General features: G+C 42.7%; 1 protein-coding gene across 1 annotated transcript in view; it reads right to left on the reverse strand.

The window, feature by feature from the left end:
• The window catches only part of LOC134795729 (beta-1,3-glucan-binding protein 1-like), a 30,100-nt gene extending 10,508 nt beyond the window's left edge, over positions 1–19,592 (reverse strand). Inside the window, exons 1-8 of the mRNA XM_063767679.1 lie at positions 19,398–19,592; positions 17,908–18,129; positions 16,254–16,453; positions 15,321–15,454; positions 14,474–14,640; positions 13,905–14,049; positions 4,836–4,915; positions 4,062–4,198 (exon numbers count right to left, since the gene is read on the reverse strand). Of these exons, the coding sequence (XP_063623749.1) occupies positions 4,062–4,198; positions 4,836–4,915; positions 13,905–14,049; positions 14,474–14,640; positions 15,321–15,454; positions 16,254–16,453; positions 17,908–18,129; positions 19,398–19,506 (1,194 nt within the window). The 5' untranslated portion in view covers positions 19,507–19,592. The remainder of the gene's footprint in view (positions 1–4,061; positions 4,199–4,835; positions 4,916–13,904; positions 14,050–14,473; positions 14,641–15,320; positions 15,455–16,253; positions 16,454–17,907; positions 18,130–19,397) is intronic.
• Between the last annotated feature and the right edge of the window lie 5,031 nt (positions 19,593–24,623).

Raw genomic sequence — 24,623 nt, forward strand, 5'->3', positions numbered from 1 at the left:
GAACTCCATATTTTGATTTTTTGATACTTTTAGTGTCGATTTGTAGAGAATAACAGCAAATTAAAAATATAAATGGCATGAAGAGTCGGTACTCGGTTTCTTCGTGAACAAATTTAAGTGTAATTTAATGCAATTATTAAACATTTATTGAACGAATTATGGTTACAAAGTGAGGTCTAAATCGAAAACCTCATATACCGGCCCCTTGTTTGGGAGCCCCACTTAAATCTTTATTTTATTCTGTTTTTAGTATTTATTGTTATAGCGGCAACAGAAATACATCATCTGTGAAAATTTCAACTGTCTAGCTATCACGGTTCGTGAGATACAGCCTGGTGACAGACAGACGGACGGACGGACGGACGGACAGCGAAGTCTTAGTAATAGGGTCCCGTTTTACCCTTTGGGTACGGAACCCTAAAAAACGGTCGTTTATTCGGAACGTTTCCTTTCTAATCCAAAAGGCCTATACTTGCTGAATCGACTACTTTCCTACTGATGTCGCTTACGAACGTTATTCTTTATTCAAGCTGTATCGATGTAAATAAATCAAAATAAATAATAAATAAAAAAAACGAAAAAAAAAAGCAAAAAAAAAACGTTCACCCATCCAAGTACTGACCACTCCCGACGTTGCTTAACTTTGGTCAAAAATCACGTTTGTTGTATGGGAGCCCCATTTAAATCTTTATTTTATTCTGTTTTTAGTATTTGTTGTTATAGCGGCAACAGAAATACATCATCTGTGAAAATTTCAACTGTCTAGCTATCACGGTTCGTGAGATACAGCCTGGTGACAGACAGACGGACGGACGGACGGACGGACAGCGAAGTCTTAGTAATAGGGTCCCGTTTTACCCTTTGGGTATTACGGAACCCTAAAAATGGAGGCATGATGGTAGGATCTCCTGATTAGTTCTGATACGGCATGACAACTTTTTCCTAAACATTCTGGAAGGCAGGATTGAAAAGACAAGAGAAGAAGGGAAATCTAGAATTACTTATCTCAGCCAAATAAAATATAATGCGTCGTATGAGGAAATTATAAGACTGGCACAAGAAATAAATGATTGGCGATTACTTCACCGACAAGATCAAAGCTCTTAAGTTATTTATTTAAACTTTATTGCACAAAATACAAATAAAATGTACAAATGGCGGACTTAATGCCTAAAGTTATGATGATGATGATTGGCAAAAATCGGGAGAACACTAGGAATATGATGAATATTGATGAAGCAAATACTTGTCTTCATAAATTTAAAACAGATACAAATTATCATACTAAAGAAAGGTGAGAAGGGATTTAATCAAGAGTTTTCAGGCTTTGTGGATTTTGACATTGGAAATGTCTTTTCGTTCGCTCCAGTATAGGGTACGATTTCACGAAAAAGTGCGATCCCCTTATATCTCGGAAAGTTGTGAAGATATGATATTAAAAAATAGGCTCAAAAGACGCATAATCACGAGAGCTGTAAGGTACAAAAATAATTATTCGAGAAAGTCAAAAACAAAAAAAGTTATGGTCGAAATAGTGAAAATAAAATTCAATTTTATCAGGATTTTTGATTTTGGTGCTCGATAATTTGGAAACGAAGAATGATATCAAAAATTTGAGAAAAACGGCTCTGGACAATTTAGTCAGCTAAAATTTGAGCCTAAAACAAAGACGAACGGGTTAAGGGTTTGCCCTGTAGCCTAACCTTAAAATAGTCAAAGAGTCAGAACGACATTTTTCACATGACATTTATGACTTCATGTTTCGCAGAGTTCGTTATCGGTGTTTGTTGTGAATTATCGGGATTATGACGGCAGAATAACACTTGCACTGCGTGGGCTTTCAAAATCGCTGCAGATTTTTCTTGGTCTAACTCTATCTATCCTGTTTGAGACGGGCGTAGATAACGCACTATTCGACAATCTATGCATTCTTGTGGTGGTGGAAATAGAAATAGAGGTTGAGGTTGAGGTTGAGGGAGAGGGAGAGGTTGAGGGAGAGGGAGAGGGAGAGGGAGAGGGAGAGGGAGAGGGAGAGGGAGAGGGAGAGGGAGAGGGAGAGGGAGAGGGAGAGGGAGAGGGAGAGGGAGAGGGAGAGGGAGAGGGAGAGGGGAGAGGGAGAGGGAGAGGGAGAGGGAGAGGGAGAGGGAGAGGGAGAGGGAGAGGGAGAGGGAGAGGGAGAGGGAGAGGGAGAGGGAGAGGGAGAGGGAGAGGGAGAGGGAGAGGGAGAGGGAGAGGGAGAGGGAGAGGGAGAGGGAGAGGGAGAGGGAGAGGGAGAGGGAGAGGGAGAGGGAGAGGGAGAGGGAGAGGGAGAGGGAGAGGGAGAGGGAGAGGGAGAGGGAGAGGGAGAGGGAGAGGGAGAGGGAGAGGGAGAGGGAGAGGGAGAGGGAGAGGGAGAGGGAGAGGGAGAGGGAGAGGGAGAGGGAGAGGGAGAGGGAGAGGGAGAGGGAGAGGGAGAGGGAGAGGGAGAGGGAGAGGGAGAGGGAGAGGGAGAGGGAGAGGGAGAGGGAGAGGGAGAGGGAGAGGGAGAGGGAGAGGGAGAGGGAGAGGGAGAGGGAGAGGGAGAGGGAGAGGGAGAGGGAGAGGGAGAGGGAGAGGGAGAGGGAGAGGGAGAGGGAGAGGGAGAGGGAGAGGGAGAGGGAGAGGGAGAGGGAGAGGGAGAGGGAGAGGGAGAGGGAGAGGGAGAGGGAGAGGGAGAGGGAGAGGGAGAGGGAGAGGGAGAGGGAGAGGGAGAGGGAGAGGGAGAGGGAGAGGGAGAGGGAGAGGGAGAGGGAGAGGGAGAGGGAGAGGGAGAGGGAGAGGGAGAGGGAGAGGGAGAGGGAGAGGGAGAGGGAGAGGGAGAGGGAGAGGGAGAGGGAGAGGGAGAGGGAGAGGGAGAGGGAGAGGGAGAGGGAGAGGGAGAGGGAGAGGGAGAGGGAGAGGGAGAGGGAGAGGGAGAGGGAGAGGGAGAGGGAGAGGGAGAGGGAGAGGGAGAGGGAGAGGGAGAGGGAGAGGGAGAGGGAGAGGGAGAGGGAGAGGGAGAGGGAGAGGGAGAGGGAGAGGGAGAGGGAGAGGGAGAGGGAGAGGGAGAGGGAGAGGGAGAGGGAGAGGGAGAGGGAGAGGGAGAGGGAGAGGGAGAGGGAGAGGGAGAGGGAGAGGGAGAGGGAGAGGGAGAGGGAGAGGGAGAGGGAGAGGGAGAGGGAGAGGGAGAGGGAGAGGGAGAGGGAGAGGGAGAGGGAGAGGGAGAGGGAGAGGGAGAGGGAGAGGGAGAGGGAGAGGGAGAGGGAGAGGGAGAGGGAGAGGGAGAGGGAGAGGGAGAGGGAGAGGGAGAGGGAGAGGGAGAGGGAGAGGGAGAGGGACATACGCTGTTATGGTCATCTCTCGTCGCGTCAAACTGCTGTCAAGAAAATTTCATATCTTGCAGCAAATGAGCCGCTGCCGATCAAGACTCGAGTGACGATAACGGCGATGTGGCTACCACTTCTCGAGTTGACTACGGATTTGCCGTGTAATAATTTTCTTGTAATTTGAACATTAATATATCCTGCTTATTAATCGAAAAATGAAATATGTACCTATACTTATGCGCCACGGCGACAATTATTCAAACTTCGATACGCGTGTGGAAATTTTGCAATTTGTTTGTTCACATGCGTTATGTCCAGGATACTTGTGTTAGTCTAAGAATAAAATAATTATCATTCAACGTTGTAGTTTTATTTTGTAATTTTTTCCTTATCCAGACTTTCTCGTCGCTCAGCGACAATATTTTTTCGAATTCCGTAGATTCATTTCCAATGTGCTCGATAGTCGTGTGAGGCACGAAATCTGTGAATTTTTTTTATAGTCGTCACGTAATTAAAACGACATGATCGCTACTGCGCAGGTTGCCACCGTGTTGCCGTGGAACCGTGCGGTGCGTCTGCGTCGCGCCCCGCCACACCCTCGCCTCAGGTGAGACCTATAAATCAACTTCTGCGCAGGTTTTGCTTACGTGCCGAGGATTCTATTGATATAGTTATTTGGTTACAGGAGTGTCCCTGCCAAGTCCCCCCACTTTATTTTCCCATAATTACTTGACTTACCAGTTTATCGAAAGGAGCCATGACGGAACCTTTCAGCCAGCTGGACGCGGCGGTAACGTTGTAGTCCTTGGCGCTCTGGTAGAAGTTGGGTTCGACTGACCCGTACTCCTCTCCGTCCACGTACAGAGATATGCCGGCTGAAAATATAATAACAGCTGAGAGAAAAAAAGTCTACTGACAGTTAATAAATTTGATGATTTAAGGATGCCGGAAAGGTGGGCCGAAATGGTTACGGAGTGGGACCCGCGGAACACCATAGACGTTGCAGGCCGGGTTAAGGCAGACCGAAAAGGAGATGGCGGGACGACTTAGACGCATTCTACCCCAAATGGTGGGAAAATGCCGATGGCAGGGTAGGGTGGAGAAAACGAGGGGAGGCCTTTGCCCAGCAGTGGGACAAAGTAGGCTAATAAAAAAGGATGCTTTCGATATAAGGATATCTTTAAAAGTGCAAATGTAAATTTATAAATTTAAAAAAATTAAGAGAAAGTGGAAACCTTGGGGCCGTGGGGACCTAGCGCGTGTCGCCTCTATGAGGAGCTGTCAATGCGCCTCATAGAGGCCTCCGGTGACCAGAGGGCTGGCCAATATTTTGCCCAACGGATCAGCATTGCCATCCAGCGGGGCAATGCGGCCAGCCTTCTGGGCACCCTACCTACGGACTACGACATAGGGCAAATTTTTTATTTATAAGTTTAAGTGTTTTTATTATATTGTAAAAAAGAGAGCAATGTATAATGGTCTAATTTGGTACAATTCCGTATTTGTACTTACTTGGTTCCCATAATAATGTGTAGTTATGGAAAGCTGAATTCCAATTGTCGAATCCAATTTTTTCCTTCAAATGCATTGATCTGAAAAACGTAGTAGGTATAGGTATTTTAAAATTTCTGATATATTTTACAATAATAAGGAAATGTTCACTAATTTCATAATTTTTTATTAAAATTTAGAAAATTTCGTACCCGATGCAAGAATTTGAGAATTTTCTAAAACTTTCGTAGTGGATATTTTTTTTTTTTTTTTTTTTTATTAAGAAACAAACAGTCTTATAAAACAGATAAGTATATAGAGTAACATTCTTCTAGTAATAGACTTATAGTTTCCTATATGTAAACAAATATTATAATACAAACTTATTACTACGTATAAATGACATGCATATGTACTAGTATGTATGACGAGATATAATTTAGGTGGTCATACAGGTGTTTTTTATTTTAAAGAAGAAAAAACTAATTTTTTATACAATCTTAGTGAGTTGCTAAATATGTCTACGTTTTGGCACTTTACATTGTACAACCTACATGTGCGTTTAATGTATGAGTGCTGCGCATGTTTAGTTCTGCTGCTTTTGATACTAAATAACATTTTATTTCGACAACTACGTTCTGTTCTGCGGGGTACGCGTAAATCTATCTATTCTAAAAGTTCAGGGGCATCTACTAAATTATTGAATATTTTGAATAAGAAAATTAAATCAGTACAGGAGCGTCTTATGGAAAGAGATTGAAGATTGTAACTGGCTAAGGAGGAGGCGTAACTTTCGTAATTTCTACCTGTTCGGAATTCAAGAGCCTTTATGAATATTTTTTGTAATCTTTCTATTCTGTTTCTGTGTACATCATGACAGGGGTTCCATACTACAGAAGCAAATTCTAAGCGACTTCTAACATAGCTATTATAAAGTAACTTATACGTCAGGGGTCTTCGAAAGGGTTTTGCGACGCGAAGAATAAAGCCTAACTGTTTATACGCTTTATTTAGGATATTATCAATATGAAGATTAAAGGTTAATTTTGTGTCCATTATTACCCCCAGATCACGTATGCTATCCCGCCGAGTTAAAGTACCTCCACATAAAGTATAATTGTGTAATATGGGCTGTTTTTTTCGTGTAAATGTGATTACGGAACATTTGTCATTATTTAAAAAAGAGGTTATTTTGAGCACAGTAATCCTCAAATCTTTTCAGATTGTCTTGCAAATCAGAACAGTCAGTGTGCGTTTTAATAACTCTGTAAATTTTGGTATCATCTGCATAAAGCAAGGCTCTCGAGTTGGACAAACACTCTGTAATATCATTTATGTACAGAATAAATAACAATGGGCCCAAATGTGATCCCTGTGGGACGCCTGACGTGGTCTGTTTGAAGACAGATGAAAAACCTCCCAGTACTACCGCTTGTGATCTGTTTTCTACGTATGATTTAACCCACCGGAAAAGGTCACCATGCATACCAAGGTTCCATAGTTTTAATAAGAGCGTATTACTAGTGGCTCTGTGAGCTGTAGACCTCGCGAGCAGAGCTTAAAACTGAATAAATGTATGGTTCCGTTGTTTAGAGGAATTTAGAGAATCTAATTTGACCATAAAAACTTAACTATCAATTGCTTACAAAATTCGGGAATTTGTTTAGATATGCGACCTGTAGAGTAGAACATATGGACATACGAAACAATTTTTGGCTAACAGGCCAATTCAAACTTACACTGATATCAGAAACTAACTGATGTCATTTAGTTATCGTGCATTTCACTCGTTCTTGTCCGTATATGTATTGGCGCAAGCGAGACGCACGATGACTGACTAAATAACTTGATAAAAATATCATCCCGATGTCAGTGTACGGTCGATGCCCCTTAAGTATCCACGTCGCCATACTAATTGTATAGAAAAGTGGATAGAGTTAGACCAAGAAGTCTGCAGAGAATTTGACAGCACATGCAGTGCCAATGTTATTTGTGCCAGTGTCAAAATCTCTGCAGACTTTTCTCGGTCGAGTGTGGCCCATAATTTCCGAAAATCATTTTTTCTTCGAGGCAATTACTCCGTTCTCATATTTTGCGTTGCCCATAATTTCCCGAAATCATTCATTCTCGGTAGCAATTTTATTACTCCGTTCCCATATTTTCCCAATGGTTTTATTCCGCAATCGCCTATTTTTAATATTTTTAAATTAATCTTTTCCGTATAGTTTTCGTTCTTTTAAATATCAAGGATAATATTTTCTTGATACTGTATGTTAATAGTGTAGTAATTATATTTGTTTCTTGTAGGTATTTCACATACAACAAATATCAAAAACACTAAAATTAAAACATAATCTAAAAAACTACAAGTAAAAAACCAAACACTGTCAGCCAATAACTCTAACCTACCTATATCTGGGAGCAGATTCGTTTTTAGGGTCATCAAAAAAATAACCCTAACCTACCTATTTGAAAAAAACCTGGTTATTTTTTTTTAAATAAAATAAAATAAACATATTAAAAAAAAGAGAAAATATGGAGATAGAGAATATTTAGTTAGTGAAAAAATAAGCCTACTGGTTATTTTAACTACTGGGATCAAAAAGAAAAGGGAATAAATTGAGAAAGGGGAAATTTAGTTTATGAAAAAATGTCCACGAAAAATTAAATAAAGCGAAGAAATTCCACTGGGAAAAAATGAGAACGGAGTAATTGCCTCGAAGAAAAAATGATTTGCGGAAATTATGGGCCATTTTAGCGAGGCGATCCAAATTAAAAGGCTCTAGGATAATGTTAGTTAGACTTTGAGCCCGGGAAAGCGCAACGTACGAGCAACCTACAGCTAGTTCCCTGAGCCCAAGGTCGACCACTACCCTAGGCAATGTTAACCCCTGCGAGTAAGTGGAAATTGACTTCTGGAACAGCCATGCCCTTGAACTTAAACCGCTAACAAAATGTTCAGACAAAAACTCAAACGAATACGCTTACCTCGCGCTTCGCGCTCGCTTGATCAATCAGCAATACGATGTTTAAGTGCAAAAAATAAATAAAAAAAGTTGCATTTACTGGGGATCGAACCGGGTACCTGTCCCACATCCTTGCTTGTAAGCGTCTTTCCAACTGCGCATGATAGCATTTAGATGAGCTGACGAAATTTGGTTACTTATTCTCGAGTAAGAATTTAAATATCTAATCTAAAGAGAATAAAGTGTATAGGGGACGTGCATGAACTATAGGGGGCAGCACAGGAGCCGTCAGAGCTTTGGCGCGAAGCGTAGATGTGTAGTTTATGATTCCGATGTAGCCCACGAGATGGCAGAACCTACTATGCACAAGGAAACGTACTTACGAGAACGGTAGATGGTAGCACTTGCTTTGGCAATGTACATGTGCACATATGTTTCCGATTTAGGCCACAAGATGGCAGGCCCTCCAACGCGCACGGTCCCTATAGTGGGCGTGCGTGAACTATAGAGGGTAGCATAGGAGCCGTCAGATTTTTGGCGTGAGGCGTAAATGTGACGTTTATGCTTCCGATGTAGCCCACAAGATGACAGAACCTACTATGCATAAGGAAACGTACCTACAAGAACGGTAGATGGTAGAACTTGTTTTGGCAATGTACATGTTTCCGATTCAGGCCACAAGATGGCAGACCCTCCAACGCGCACGGTCCCTATATGTAGTAGAGGGTTATTGTCATACTAAATTTTGTAGTCACAGTAAATTTACTGCCATCTTTCGATACAGGATTAAAATGAAAATGAAAAAAAAAATATCAAAAAAATGAATATATGTATGGATAAATGATTTTTTTTATTTTTAGAACGCCATATGATTTTGACCCATGTTCTTTTACTGATATGAGTAAAAATTGTTAAATATAAAATGGTGTCGCGATCTAGACGAGCATAGGCCAAAGGTATGGCGCCGTATATTTAAGAATCAAATTTTCTTTAAAGCGCAAAAAGCCATCATCTCTTGCAAAAAATAAACGAATACGCTTAGCCCGCGCTTGATTTAAATACGATTTTTTTCATTTTTTTCAAAATAAAAAAATAAAATAAAAAACAACAATTGATACGAAATTTAAGTATAAAAAAATACAAAAAGTTATGTAGCAGCATACAATTACTGGGGATGGAACCAGGGACCTCCCTATGCAAACAAAAAAGCGAACGTTTGCAAAATGCGCCATGATAGTTCTTACTAAAGCTGACGAAATTTAGCTACTCATTCTCAAGTAAAAACTAAATATCAAAATACCGCCGAAACCAGCGATACAAATTTTCTGAATTTTTGGCCATTTAATCTATAAACATATATCAAACAGAAAAAACTCTTATGATATCGATACGACTATTTGTTTAGGCGACAGGTATCACGACTCCGCAATTTTAAAAAAATTCCAAAAACCGGATTGACAAAAAATAATTATTTAGTCATAAAATTCGGTCACAAAATTTCACGAGAATCGGTTAAGAATTGCGACCTGTAGAGGAGAACATCCGGACATACGAAAGCAAAATGCCCGAGTCAAAACGTAGACCTTCGCTTCGCTTCGGTCAATAAGAAATTTTATCAAACGCCTTTGCGAAATCTGTATACACTGCATCGACCTGATATTTATTGTCCATGGCATGACGTATAATCTCGCTAAAAGACAAAAGATTACTTTCGACGCTTCGACCTTTGTAGAACCCATGCTGGTTTGGATTAATATGATGACGAACGGCGTAGGAAAGCTGATCGGTTACAATTTTTTCTAATATTTTGCCAAATTGGCACAATTTTGAAATAGGTCTATAATTTTCGATATTCTGACTGATATTACCTTTGGGTATCGGTGTTATCCAAGCTGTTTTCCAGATTTGTGGAATAATAATTTACGCCGTTATTGAAAATTTTCATGTATGAATACCCATAGGTATGATATTATACTTGATACAGAGTTTCAAGTTCTGTCTTGTTCTGTTTCTATCTGTTCCATTTCTGTATTAGTTTTAATTTTAGTTTTTAATTTTGGGTGCCCTGAAAACCAGCGCCGCGTCTTACAGACACTGCCTGAGCGGCATCCTATTTGGTGTACCTACGTTTCTTTATTTAATTTGCTGTACCTAATGTATGTTTTTACGCTAAATAAATATTATGTGTTCCGTACTCTACGTCAGAGATGTTCATTGAGAGAGTAACGCGATCGGTGACCGATAGATGCCGCTAGCGTCTATGTAGTCGCTCCGCCCCACGCCGTGACGTTGTTCCGCTTCCCCTCCCTGCAAACCGTTGCTCGCTTCCCGCGACTCGCCGCCACCATGTCATTGCTTCGTCGACCGTCTGACCTGTCTGCGGCGGCGGGGGCGGCGCCCGGGCGGCGCGGAGGCGGACAGCCTGCGCGCGCCGCTGTCGGGTGCCGCGCTTCGCCGATAAGGAGGTTTGGATTGTCACGAACCATCCGGTGAGCCAATTTAATGATATTCTAGTTTTATTGGCGTTCAGAAGTTACTTCGACACTAAAGGACGGTTCTCGGGCAGGTCGTATTAACCTGGGAGTACCTCGTGTTGTTAGTTGCGACGCGACAGGGGCTCCACTGTCCCGCCCGGGCTCCGGCCCCCGCGCGCCGGCGCCGTCGACTTTCTTCTGCTGTCGTCCAAGGTGACCCCGAGACGCCGCGACGCTGCGGGCCGGAGCCCGAGGTGTCACGGTGCGGGGTCCGCGGGACGCCCACTCCTGTTGCTGCAGTCGCGATGCGGACGCTTCCAGTCCGCGAGAGCAGTCGCGGTGCGGGCGCTTTCAATCCGCGAGAGCAGTCGCGGTGCGGGCGCTTTCAATCCGCGCCCGCTCCTGTTGCTGCAGTCGCGGTGCGGACGCTTCCAGTCCGCGAGAGCAGTCGCGGTGCGGGCGCTTTCAGTCCGCACCCGCTCCTGTTGCTGCAGTCGCGGTGCGGACGCTGCCAGTCCGCGAGAGCATTCGCGATGCGGACGCTTCCAGGCCGCGCCCGCTCCTGCTGCTGCAGTCGCGATGCGGACGCTTCCAGTCCGCGAGAGCAGTCGCGGTGCGGACGCTTCCAGGCCGCGCCCGCTCTTGTTGCTGCAGTCGCGGTGCGGACGCTTCCAGTCCGCGGGACTCCGAGAGACGTCACACGCCCGCTCCTGTGGCTGCGGGCACTTCCAGTCCGCGGGACTCCGAGAGACGTCACACACCCGCTCCTGTGGCTGCGGGCACTTCCAGTCCGCGGGACTCCGAGAGGCACACGCCCGCTCCTGTTGCTGCGGTTGCGGCGCGGGTGGATCACGGACCTCTCGATCCCGTCCTGGCGCCAAGGTGAAGGCGGGCCGCTTCTGCGTTCCGACTGCTCGAATGGAAGGAAGGCAAGTTACGTGGAAGCAGTGGAAACGCTACGAGTACAGCGACGATCGCCGCGTTGGTTGCCGTCCGTCATGGCGTCGCTGGTTACCTACGCTCCGGTGGTGGCCACCACGATGGCACCGCCGAGGGCAGCAGTGTCGCCGTGATGATGCGTGCAACTACGAGCCAGCCATCGGCGCCTCCCGTGCCGGTAACGTCCGTCACGCGCACCGGCGCCTGTCGAGCTGGCCGCCACGACGGCGCCTCTCGCCTCACGCAACTGAGCCTGGCGACGGTGGCCGCCACGATGGCGCCGCCCGCTCGATGACTCCGCCCGCCACGATGGCACCGCCCGCCTCACGATGCACCAGTGCCTCTCAAGCTGGCCGCCACGATAACGCCTCTCGCATCACGCACCGACGCCTCCCAAGCCGGCGGCTGCGGCCGCCACAACGGCGCCGCCTGCCACGATGGCACCACCGCCTCGCGCACTGGCGCTTCTCGAGCTGGCCGCCACGATGGCGCCTCTCGCCTCACACCAGTGCCTCCCGAGCCAGGCGGCGGCCGCCTCACGCACCGGTGCCTCCCGAGCTGGCCGCCACGATGGCGCGTCTCGCCTCACGCACCGGCGCCTCCCGAGCCGGCGGCGGCGGCCGCCACGATGGAGCCGCCCGCCTTACGCGACAGCGCCTCTAGAGCGGGTCGCCACGATGGGTCCTCGCCTCACGCACCAGCGCCTCCCGAACTAGTGGCGGCCGCCATGATAGCGCCGCCCGGCCTCACGCACCGGTGCCTCCCGAGCCGGCCGCCACGATGGCGTCTCTAGCTTCACGCACCGGCGCCTCCTGAGCGGTGGCGGTTGCCATGATGGCACCGACAATCACGTTGATGCTGTCCACCGATGCTGCAACCACGACGATGTCGTCCCTTGCATTGGCGCCCATGTTCTGTTCGCAAGAACTATCTGCGCCTGATAGGCGCCTTGTTGGCCAGCCTCCGATTTCGAGAGCCTTCGCACTGTGTCACGGTATTTCTTAACAGACTCTTTCAACTGCTACCACGTCTCTTCTGGCAGCTGCCGGTGATACGACTTGGTATGGATGTCTCCACCTCCCAGCCTAGTCTGTTACCTGTGACGGCGTGATAAGGAGAGCCTTCATGCAGCTGTGGTAAGCTTGCAATTTACTGGCGGTCCTAGTGAACACAGCGTCAGACCGCCCTCCCGCCCGTCCGACCGCCCTCCTGTCAGATAGGACGCTCCAACACCGAGCTGGCGGCATCGGGAGTGACGTCCGCTGTGATGTACCTACTGGCGTGACTGGCGCATGCATGCAACATGCCAAGGGCTAACGCTACGTAGCGAACGAGACGCAACTCTCTAGGCCGCCTGTACGCCCACAATGTAGAAATGATCTTCATGGTGCATCAAAAATAAGATCGACTGCCAGGTACCTCTAATATCCAGTGAAGTAGCGAGCTATCTCAGACATATATTTCTATTGCCCATGTTAGCTTTCAGAACGAGACTTGTTCATAAGCCTGTAACAAGCGCTGTATGTGAACCACTATCGGACACTATGCCTTCTTCCAACGCCATTAATAGCGAGACCAGCGCCTCCCAAACCACCAGCTTGGGACACGAGAAATCTACTTGCCCTAATTTGAATAGCCCTACAACGTACCTATATAGAAGAGCTGCCGCATTTTTACTGTTAGCATCAGGCCGCAGGGTCAATGACCTTACTCTACTATACTGTAGCCTGGGCAATTACATAGATAACGTTCACGCTATTATTTTGAGTCCGAAATTCGGCTCTAAACCAGATAACGTGTCTTACCGATTGGACTCTTAGAAGCTCCGGAATAAAGTATAGACCCAGTAAGTAGGTAGTCTGGGTACGTCAACTTGTGAGAATTACACAAAATGTTAGGGGACACTGCGCTTTCAGCCACAGTCTCATCCAAGCCGGCCTCGCTTAAGATTGCTTTCGATCCACGATGTACTTAATCACTAAATTGGCTGGAAATCTATCCAATTAGCGATATTTTGGCTTAAGGTAATTGGGAACATGACTCTTCTTTAGAGACGATTCTATCGCCGAGATTCTTCGGATCGGATGCGATTTTGAATGAGAAATCTCTCAAACCAGTTTAACGTCAGATTCGAACCTGGGATTAATTTTTTTTCACCAACAATTTAAATTCACAATTTCCTGTAATGCATCATTATAACGAGTCACTGTGATTTCATGGGTTGCAATAAGGCGTATATATTTATTCTTTCTCTGAGTTCTATGACAGTAGGTGTAGCCCTAACGCTTGTGCGCCCGCTGACTCGCCACCAGGAGATAATAAACAGGTCTCAATGAACATCTCTGACGTAGAGTACGGAACACATAATATAAAAATTTTACCTTCCAATAAAATTGATATTATGTTTCCTTCTACGTCAGAGATGTGAGTAATGCCTTCCTGGCAGGCTACTAGGCTACTTTTATGCCGACGGTACTTCTCCTCAACAATGACATGGTGGCGGCGAGTCGCGGGAAGCGAGCAACGGTTTGCAGGGAGGGGAAGCGGAACAACGTCACGGCGTGGGGCGGAGCGACTACATAGACGCTAGCGGCATCTATCGGTCACCGATCGCGTTACTCTCTCAATGAACATCTCTGACGTAGAAGGAAACATAATATCAATTTTATTGGAAGGTAAATTTTTTATATTTTCTATTTTATTGGTCTTACCTGTAAGGTTCCGTATCGCACATGATAGGTCCCCCATACAGCTGGTTAGAATACTGCTTGTTGCCTCTCAGACACGCGACGCGAAGAACACCCGAGGCATACTTCCATATGCCATATTCTTTGTCCCGAGGTTCCAGCTGGATTTCTAAAATATAGAAAAAGATTAGATAGTTGGATAATGAAAATATTTACTAGCCCAAAGTTTGATAGGAAAATGGGAGGTCTAATATCACGTATCGGTTTTCAGTTCACGCGCACTCACTTGTTCAGTCAGCAGCAGAAGTATCTAGGCGGCCGAGGTGTTCAAAATTACCTTGACATGCTCTTATTCTCTTAACAATAAAGTCGCGTCAAGATCATTTTGAACACCTGGTCCGCTTAGCAACTTCTGCTGCTGACTGATCGTTGTAGGCCATCTTATGGTCTAAATCGGAAACTTAAACTTTACATAATTACATTCACATTTCGCGCTTAAAAAACAGGGGGCTACTATACTGCCTCCAGTAAAGGGTCACAGATTACAGTTCCTGCACGAGACCTGGTAGACCTAGAGACCTACAAGTTCTTACCTGGATACAACCAGTCCCCCAGAGGCATTCTGGCGCTGACTTCGACCCTGCCATATTTGAAGTTGAACTTATTCTTGGTGGTGATCTTGGCTGTGATGATGGGCGGCAGGATTTGAGGTCCAGAGGCTATTTGCTCACATAGCGACGTGCCCAGTGGGCCGGTACATCTGAAATTAAACAATTTATTATAAAAGCTTTATCGACTTTGCTTTTTATCGACTTAAAAATTTCAAATTAGGGTTTTCTCAATTCGTCGGAAATTTTGTTTACATATTTCCCCATTGTTATGTGAGTGTATTCCCTGATTTCTCAAAGACCGCTGACCAGATTTGGAAAAAATGGTTTTGTTTGAAATTAGAATTTGAGATCCCATTGTTATCACTTATCAGGTCATTATAGAAAGATGATTTGATAACAATTAGTAGTCGTGGTAGGTTCATCATCAAAATTTAAGAGCATGGCTCTTGTCGGTGGAGTATGCGCCAGTTTTCGCGGTCCCCGGCCAGGTTTTTTAGGTCCCTGTAAGACACGACATTTGCTTTTGCTTTTAGTTGTTATGTATAGTTTGCTCGTGGTTTTCCTCTTCCTCTCCTAGCTTCAATCTTGCCTTCTAATAGCGTGGTAGGTTAGATGTTCGAAATTAATGATAATTTAATTTTAATTCCTTCCTCCAAGATTCCTGCATCGAAGTAATTTTTTAGTTACCGTCAATCATAAAGGGCATATTGACGGTGATATCTTTTTTATCAAGGTAATTCTTAGGATCTCCAGTTTAAATCAGTTTTTAAAACCTGCAATGAATGGGCCTTCTCCAATTTCTCCATTGGCAGTTTTATCTCCAACTTACCTAGTGGACAGGTCCAAAGACTGCCTTACGAAGTCGTCTCCATATTTGGTCTCCAGAAGTAAAGGTTGGATGATCAGCCGCCCATCTTGAACGCGCATATTGCGGTCGCTCAAATACACATTGAATGGATAATCCTGTGAATAAGAAAACACTAATGATTAGCCTAGATATTCTAGCAATAGTCTAGTCAACATAGTATACAGGGTGTCTTGATACCAGTGCTAGGTCCTTGGCATATTTAATATAAGGTGAGCCATTACCGCTTTGAGAAAGACGTGTGCGGCTACAGCCAAATATCAAATCAACCTTCGTTCATTGTAACAATAGGCGTGGCGTTCTAAGGGTTTAGTCCTTGGAATAATCATACATATCATATTATCAATCGTATTTTTCTAGTAGTTGGAATATACAGGCTGCATTCTATCATTTTGTCGATTTATACAGGCGGTGTGTCGGGTCAGGCCACGAAAAGAAGTTAAGATACTAAGATCTTACTATTTTTAACCTGTATTCTTGGGGTATTTTTTGGCTCTAACATCCCTCATTCCCTCATTGCGTCCACTGTTTTGGATAAGGCGCCGAAAATAAACCGGATTTTAGGTCTGAGTTATAATTTAAGAGCTAAGCAGCTATAGACATGAAATTTTAAGTCCAAATTAAGTTTTGTAGGTTGGCAGGTAAGATTGATGCTCTGAAAGGACATAATATGAATAACATCTGTACATATTACCACCTCTGGTAGGACGTTCAAGCATAAAAGCAGTACGTAAAGGATGACTCACGCTAGACCGGGCCGTGCCGGGGCCGAGGAGTCCGACATGTCATTTTCTATGACGGCTGATCGGTAATCACGTGGTACTTTCCATAGAAAACGAAGCACCGGAAGCTCCGGCCCGGTATAGCGTGATTCATCCTTAATGGTATATTACTCACAGGTTCTTGGGGGAACTTGATTTCTGGGGTCCAAATATTGCCCTTCGCCATGCCAGTGTTAAAGTTATCCTCGAACAACAGCTGCCCCTTACAGACATAGCCCGGCATCGAGACTTCCGTGGTAGATACGGCGCAGGGGAATCCGGTTGGTATGTATTCTTGCTCATTGTTGACCGGGTTACCCGCTTCGTCTACGTATTCTGAGTGAAAAAAAAAATAGTACATTGTAGGAGAGGACGGAAAACCGCTAAAAGATGGACGAGTAAGGACTCGTCGATAACAGAAAAACGCCTCTTAAAAGTGATAAAAAAAAGTAAAAAAGGCGGGATCTGAAAATACTTACTGAATTGAACAGTCATAGTGTAAATTGTGTTTGACAAAGAAATACAAGAAACACGCATCTCCGCTCGCTATAAAAATGAGTTCATCTAGTGAAGAAAATGATATTCTTACGCTGACGCCTACCGAAATTCAAGAGACAGCACAGGCAGTGGCTAGTAATTTGCTACCAGAAAAATCGCGGACTAGTACTTATAGTTATGCAAATGTTTTCTTATTTCCTCGCAGTAGTCGTGAAAAGCACTATGTAATGCCTCGGCCGGAAACTCTAAAGGTGGACTCGTATTATTTGAGGGCCTCCACTGACGTGTCGGCCCTCAAACATTTTTGCCTGTATTTTTGTTGTAGGGGTGTAATTTTAAACATCATCTAGCTTTGTATGATTATGTATCGTGTGGTGTTTTCCATCTTATAGAGCCTCCTAGAATATAATTCTTATCATCTGAACCTTAAAGACAACTATTTGCACTACCTGTGTATTATACTTCCGAAGATTTATTGTCCGATGTTTAATTTGCCAAATTTTCATTGGTCTGAAATAGGGAATGCAAATCGGTTATAACCGTAACCGAAATATTCGGTATAATATTTTGACAAAATTTCATAACCGAATATTGGAAACTCGAATAACCGGTTACGGTTATTTTCGGTTATTTATTTATGACTTAAATTGTATGTTTTTATCATCTAATGACTACAAAATCCTGCCGTAACGCCTGTGACTATAATTTTTGTCATTCGTGGACTTTAATAACAAAAATATACCAAATTTACTTCCCTTAGTTATGAAATATTTTTATTGAATATTGTATCACGTCCAAGGTCATATTTTACTTTTACTGTATTTGGTGTGTTTTATTAAAAAACGAAGACTTTTACTCACATTCCCTAATACTGTAGGTACTAAAACAAAGATTTTTGTATTTTTTTTATTACTTTATTGTAAATTTATAATGTTTCGTCGAAAATAACCGTAACCGATTATAACCGATATTCGGTTATTTTTCGGGCTTAACCGTAACCGAAACCGGTTATGAGGTTTGGCCGGTTATTGCATTCCCTAGTCTGAAAGCGTTTATCTAAACCGTCAAATTTTCCGTAGGGCCGCAAATCTAACCTAACCTTGCACTTAAAAAAATTACAACCGATAGATGCACTTTATTCCTCTAGCCATTCTAGGCATTCTCAACCCATTATTTATACCGTGACGATGTCACTTAAAAGTGTCGCAATATCGGAAAGTCACAAAAAATATCGTCAGTGGTAAATACCCGGGGGTTTAATACTTGTATATCTTTTCATTTCACTTGGGTACCTGTGACAGTCCACTCCCCGTTATACCCCAGTCCCAGTCCGTTCTTGATCACATACGCCCAGAAATATATCTTGTCCCCGATCTTCAGCTCCGCCTCTCGGTCCCTGATCGTCCATCTTCCGTTAATGGCTTTGGTGATGTCTCTGGACCATTGCCCTCCTTCGAGGCCGTTCATTGCCACGTTGAGGTTGCCGTGGAAGGCGAAGAGAGAGAAGCCATCATCTAGAGGACAAATGAAATAAAAATAAATAAATATTATACAGTAATCTTTAGTAAAGTAAGTAAGATATTTTTTTTACTCTGCCTAAAATGTATAAGGCTTGTGTAAAAATTGTAGGCGCAAAGAGTTGATCACAATGATCACCCATAGAAAATTTGAATTTCGCGCTTTGTTCTGACAAAATGGGTTTGCAAACTTTTCTAAAAATATGTATAAGTTTTATTGCAGTTTACCTATATTAAACGAAATACCTATAGCAAATTTTATAAATACTGCCAATGGCTTGCCAAACTACATAAAATTTAAATAGGTACCTATGCCAGGATACTGGACTTGAAGCATTCTGCTCTAATCAATTTGATGACTTACGGCTCCGAAACGTGGTCTTTCACTATCGGCCTCATCTCAAAACTCAAAGTCGCTCAACGAGCTATGGAGAGGGCTATGCTCGGAGTTTCTCTACGTGATCGAATCAGAAATGAGGAGATCCGTAGACGAACTAAAGTCACCGACATAGCCCACCGGATTAGCAAGCTGAAGTGGCAATGGGCAGGCCACATTGCACGCAGAGAAGATGGCCGATGGGGTCGAAAAGTGCTCGAGTGGAGACCACGGACTAGCAAGCGCAGCGTAGGACGTCCACCCACAAGATGGACAGACGATCTTGTTAAGGTCGCCGGAAGACGCTGGATGCGGGTCGCTTCCAACCGGCACGTATGGAGGTCCGAGGGGGAGGCCTATGTTCAGCAGTGGACATCTTATGGCTGAGATGATGATGATGATGATGATGATTGATGTAATATATACATATAAGTACGGTGACCTCGTGAATAATTTTGACGTCATATTACCACACACCTACTTAGCACACCTATTGACCATCAGCGGGTACCGCAAGAAACTGTTCAAACAATTATCAAGTAATTTATCCTGTTTTAAATAGTCTTTAAGAAATTGCCCATGCGTCATGTCATGTAAAGGCTCTACTAGCACATTGTAAAGTCAACTGTAAAAATATGGGTGTAGCCAACTTATTCAAAAATATGTCCCATAGTTCTTAATTCGCTGACATAAGAGCTATGGGACATATTTTTGAGATGATTTGTGCACCCATATTTTTACAGTTAACTGTACAATCAAAAGTCTTTACTATATTATTTTTGAACTATCGTAAATATTGAACGATTCAATAACGTTGACCGTGTGCTGTCAAGATTATTTTCAAGCAACGAAGTATAATAAATTAATAAACCTAAGAAAATACTTATACCGGGGACAGACACCCTCAGCCCTTTAGGGTAAATCGCCTCCAATTTAGCAGGAGGCACTTCATAACACACCACTACACTCACACAAGCACACAAATACAATATATACATTGTATTTATATTGTAATCACTATTACATTCAAGTATTATGTCTTATTTCACGAGAATATCACTAATAGGTCATATTTATTAGAATAAAATAAACGTTTTATATGTTAACAGAAATTAAACACTCGGAACTGATCAGAAATGGACCTTAAGTCGTTGAACTAAGGTATACGTATTGTCAATTTACGATGGTACTATGAATGATGACATTGATGACCATACGCATCTACAGCTAATTACAAACTGACCACAAGCTAGACATAGTTCTTTGTAAACTATTTGTCTTCAGCAAAGCATTTTATACCTTATAATGTAAAATTTAAAGTCTTATTTCGATTGGCTGGTTCTGTCTTTGTATTGTACCGGATCTTCCCAAATGAGTGGCTATGTTAATAAAGATGGTTCACTTTTGGCAAAAAACGAGTTTTTATGATGATTGAATTGATGCCTTGATTACGTCGAATACATACTATTTGAGGTACTTAATTAATACGTATGTTATGGAGGTATAAATATAAAGACAAAAAAAGTCAAACCGCACGCCGCAACCGTACTGTACCTACATCGTTTTCTCGCTCATACACCGGCGCGGCGTGCATATATTCAAAGCGTACGACACTTCAGTTTTCTATGGAGAGCATCACGTGATCATCGATCACCAGTCATACGAAACGAAGTGTCGCAAGCCTCGGCTCGGACCCGGACCGTTCTAACGTGAGTCAACTGAGTCATCATAAAGTGTGATGTGTACCTACAAGCGTCTATGCAACCGACAGGGAAGCATTAAGAGTGACTCATGCTAAACCGGGCCGGACCCGGGCCGAGGCGTCCGACATGTCATTGTCTATGACGGCTGATCGGTGATCACGTGGTGCTTTCCATAGAAAACGAAGCGCCGGAACTGCCGGAAGCTCCGGCCCGGCCCCGGCCTTGAGTGATTCTTTAAGGGCAAGCGGAGATTAGAAAAAACCGGGCAAGTGCGAGTCGGACTCGCGCACGAAGGGTTCCGTACCATAATGCAAAAAAAAAAACGAAAAAAAAAAGCAAAAAAAACGGTCACCCATCCAAGTACTGACCACTCCCGACGTTGCTTAACTTTGGTCAAAAATCACGTTTGTTGTATGGGTCTAGAGATGTGCGCCGATGGCAAAATCATCGGCGGCGGCGTCCGATGATTTTTTGACCGGCGGCGGCGGCGTGATCGGCGTGAAATCGGCGTGGCATATTTTTTGATACTGCATGAGAACGTGGCTGTAGAAACTCTATATTAAAGCCTTCCGAGTATTTACTAGGCTATCCAAAACATATTATACTAGACGGGCCCGCAGCTCCGCTCGCGTAAATGAAATAAAGAGTGTGTCAACCCTGCCAGGGTTCATAACGGTGATAGGGATTTCTTATTTGTACTCGTTATTTGGATAACTTAATACGCAAAATATCTGAAAAAAATTATGTTATTTGATAAAAGGCAAAATTATACTTTTTCATCTACGTAGTTATTCATTTAAAACTCGTTTCAACATAAAATTATTATTTATTTTTATAAGCCTAATTGCAAAAACGTTCATTAGATTAATTTCCGCCTTACGACGAATATGGACGACCACCGCACATAAATCGCCTTTTGGTACAAACGTACGTACTCCCTTTCTGAATACTAACATTACTTACTACGGTTATGTGAATCCTGGCCTCCGAGAAAAGACAAAACAAAACACACCATTTTTCTCGGTCTTGCGATAGCTCCCGCCAGTCCCCATGGCCGAGGATAAGCAGATCTCGAGCAACTACGTCGTTCCAGCGGTAGGTACCTATGACGTCCAATTGGGCTTCTCCCATTTCGTTGTCCCAAGTACGCTCTCGTCACGGCACGATCCTCTCCCATTCTCTCTAAATGTCCGAGCCAATGTAAGCTTAGCCACTTTTGTCTCTCGGTATTCCGCCAGTATATCGGAACACATCCTTATTTCTATAGCAACAGAGTTATATTACGATATTTGGCCGACTGCTGACTGTACGTTTGCTTATTTTCACCAGGTCGTTTCGCTCAAAAATATCTGAACATGCACTTAAATTTTATCTACCTACATTATAACTTGCTATCAACTTTGTATTTTTGGCCCATCTCGGCAGCCCGGTCCCCGGACGAATTTGTTTGCCGAAGCTGTGAAAGTAAATCTGAATAATATAACTCAAAAAGAAATTTAAAACAACAAAATACAAATTACTATTGATATTGATAAGTCATTATCAGTCATTATATGGCATGTCACTCGTATGGGCATAAACTAAGGTAAAAGGTTGAGCTTGACAGCACTTTTTATTTTACTTCGAGTAAAAAAGGCCGAAATCACTGCATACCAACATAACAAACATAATTTTGGTTATTTGAAGTTCGAAACGAAACCAACCGAGAGTTTCCGAAAATAGCCGATAGTCGTAAAATGAAGACAGTTATGAAAATTTCTTTTGCTTATTGTAAATTAAATACGCATCGAAAGCGATAGTTTTTATGCTCTAGTTATATTCTCATACTTAGATAATAGATTAGAACAGTTTTTTCTTATCATACGTGCGTCGTATTTGAGAAACGTGTCAAAAACTTTTTTAGTAATTTGTAAGGCGCTATCTCGCTTCTTCCCTCGTTTTTTATCCCGTTCTGGTTTTTCAATTTTATATATATGATGATTGCCGAAAATTATATCCCATCATGACACTTGGCAACCATTTATTACCAATACCAACCTAACGGTTACCAACGGTATGTTTAAATATAAAAATAAAAAGGATACTTTAAAACGCTACATTTTAGGCAGTATTTTTTTTTACTTTGTAAGTGGAATACAAATAAAACACAAAAAGATTTCTTTATAAGTTAAGTCTTAAATCTATGTATATTGACTTTTCCCAGCCGCTGTCGCCTCACCTAGGATTTGTTACGAAATAATGATGAACTACATACTTACATTTGTCTGAACTGAAGTTTAACAGAAATGTAATGTTAGATTAAAGATGTCATCGTTTTCGAAAGAAAACGTCTCTGGCAGGTAGATTCGCTCAACAGAATGTCTTTGAAGTGTCCCGTTTTACGGAATACTAAGGTCTACTTTGTTTTCTTTACTGCTAGCTTAGTGATGATAGTTGGTGATTTAAGTTCCTATAAGTACCTAGGTATAATTGTTTAAATAGCTTATTGCGAAGTTTTAGACTGATTTTTATAATTTTGATTAAAATATACAGGGTGTCCCTAGCCATTGGACAAAGCCGAAATACAAAGTATCATAACAATCTGTGTAGCGGTTACGAAGAAATTAACAAATTACAATTTTTTTACTTTGGAGCAACCTGTATGTGTTAGTAGTTCCTGAGGTAATAAATAGTATGAAACCTTCTTCGACCGTTTTGATTATCTTTTTTATTGATGACATTAATAAGATTCTGACTTTTGATAAATGTCATCATTGCTGCACATTTTCAAACAAATTGTCAAAAGCACTGCCAATGATTAATACAGTATGTCTATTTTTGCTGTCGATTATTGGAAATAACTTTTGTTTGATAATATATTTTTCTATCTTTTGTTCTAATTAAAAAATTATTACCGTTAGAGCATTTCTTAGAAGTAACCCTACGTGGGATTTCAGGGTTTGTCTAATGGCTAAGGTCACACTGTATATTGTTAAGTACAAGAAGCTGATAATCACCATAAAATGACTAAGAATTGATCATGTGTAATTTTAAATGAAATTGTATATTATATAAATTAATAAATATGATTTATATATTTATCACATAATATACAATTTCATTTACGTTTTACAAAAAAGCTGTGCGAAAAAATATCAAATAATAACCTGAGATCCAGAAACTAGATCTTGTTTAAATTAACACTAAATCGTTATCACAGCTAACACCGCAACGACAAAAATGATGCTAATTTGGTTCACCATCAAATAATAAGCGAAAAAGCATAAGGATCTTTAAATTATACGTCTGATACTATCTATTCACTTCGCAACATGGAATAAGACACGATAGGTATCAAAATTTCCCACGCCGATTATACGCCGGTCAAATTTATCGGCGGCGGCGGCGTGGAAAAATCGTCGGCGGCGGCGGCGCGGCGGCGCGGCGCACATGTCTAGTATGGGAGCCCCATTTAAAGCTTTATTTTATTCTGTTTTTAGTATTTGTTGTTATAGCGGCAACAGAAATACATCATCTGTGAAAATTTCAACTGTTTAGCTATCACGGTTCGTGAGATACAGCCTGGTGACAGACGGACGGACGGACGGACAGCGAAGTCTTAGTAATAGGGTCCCGTTTTACCCTTTGGGTACGGAACCCTAAAAACGACGATTCCTCAGAGCTCATACTTTATCACAGTTCAATTGCAAAACAAAAAATGGTACTTTAAATCCTGCTTTTGTACCTAAGGTGTATTCGGGTAATACCGAATGTCGGATAATTCCGAAATTCAGATGAAAATCACCCTTAATTCCATCATAATAAAAGTCTCTTTTCGGAATTATCCGACAGTTTTCGACATTCGGAATTACCCGAGTAAACCTTACCAATTATTTTATTGGAAGACCTCTATTGGGAACTAAATTGGTACCTCTATTTGTATTGTAATATGAAACAGGTTATTGTTAGAGTTAGTTATTAATATTAAGCTTAACTTTGATTCTTCGATCAACGGCATAAAGATAGGCAATCAAAATAATAGTTAGGTACTTAATTAATATTTATTGCACCTTCTTAACAACTCGTCATGATAATCATCAAAACTATCATCATCATCAGGTGCACTTCATCAAATTGGTGGTTTTCGAGAGAAAATGCTTGAGTTGCTTAAGAAAACACCCAAATCACCATACATGTGCTTTTAAAAATTGATTAGTTCCCTCAATTCCTCATGGATCCCATAACCAGAACAGCACCAGATTAATGTGGGACCACCTTGGAAGTACCTTCTTTCGAACAAAAAAAGAATTACTCAAATCGGCCCACGGGACAACAACTGATAGTCTTTAAGAGAACAAAAATTTGTTTATTAGTTTTATTAACCAAGTCTATAATAAGTTTGAGTTTCATGGAATACAAAATTTTAGTATTTA

This window comes from Cydia splendana, chromosome 12 (assembly GCF_910591565.1).
Source record: "Cydia splendana chromosome 12, ilCydSple1.2, whole genome shotgun sequence".
Classification (NCBI taxonomy): Eukaryota; Metazoa; Arthropoda; class Insecta; order Lepidoptera; family Tortricidae; genus Cydia; species Cydia splendana.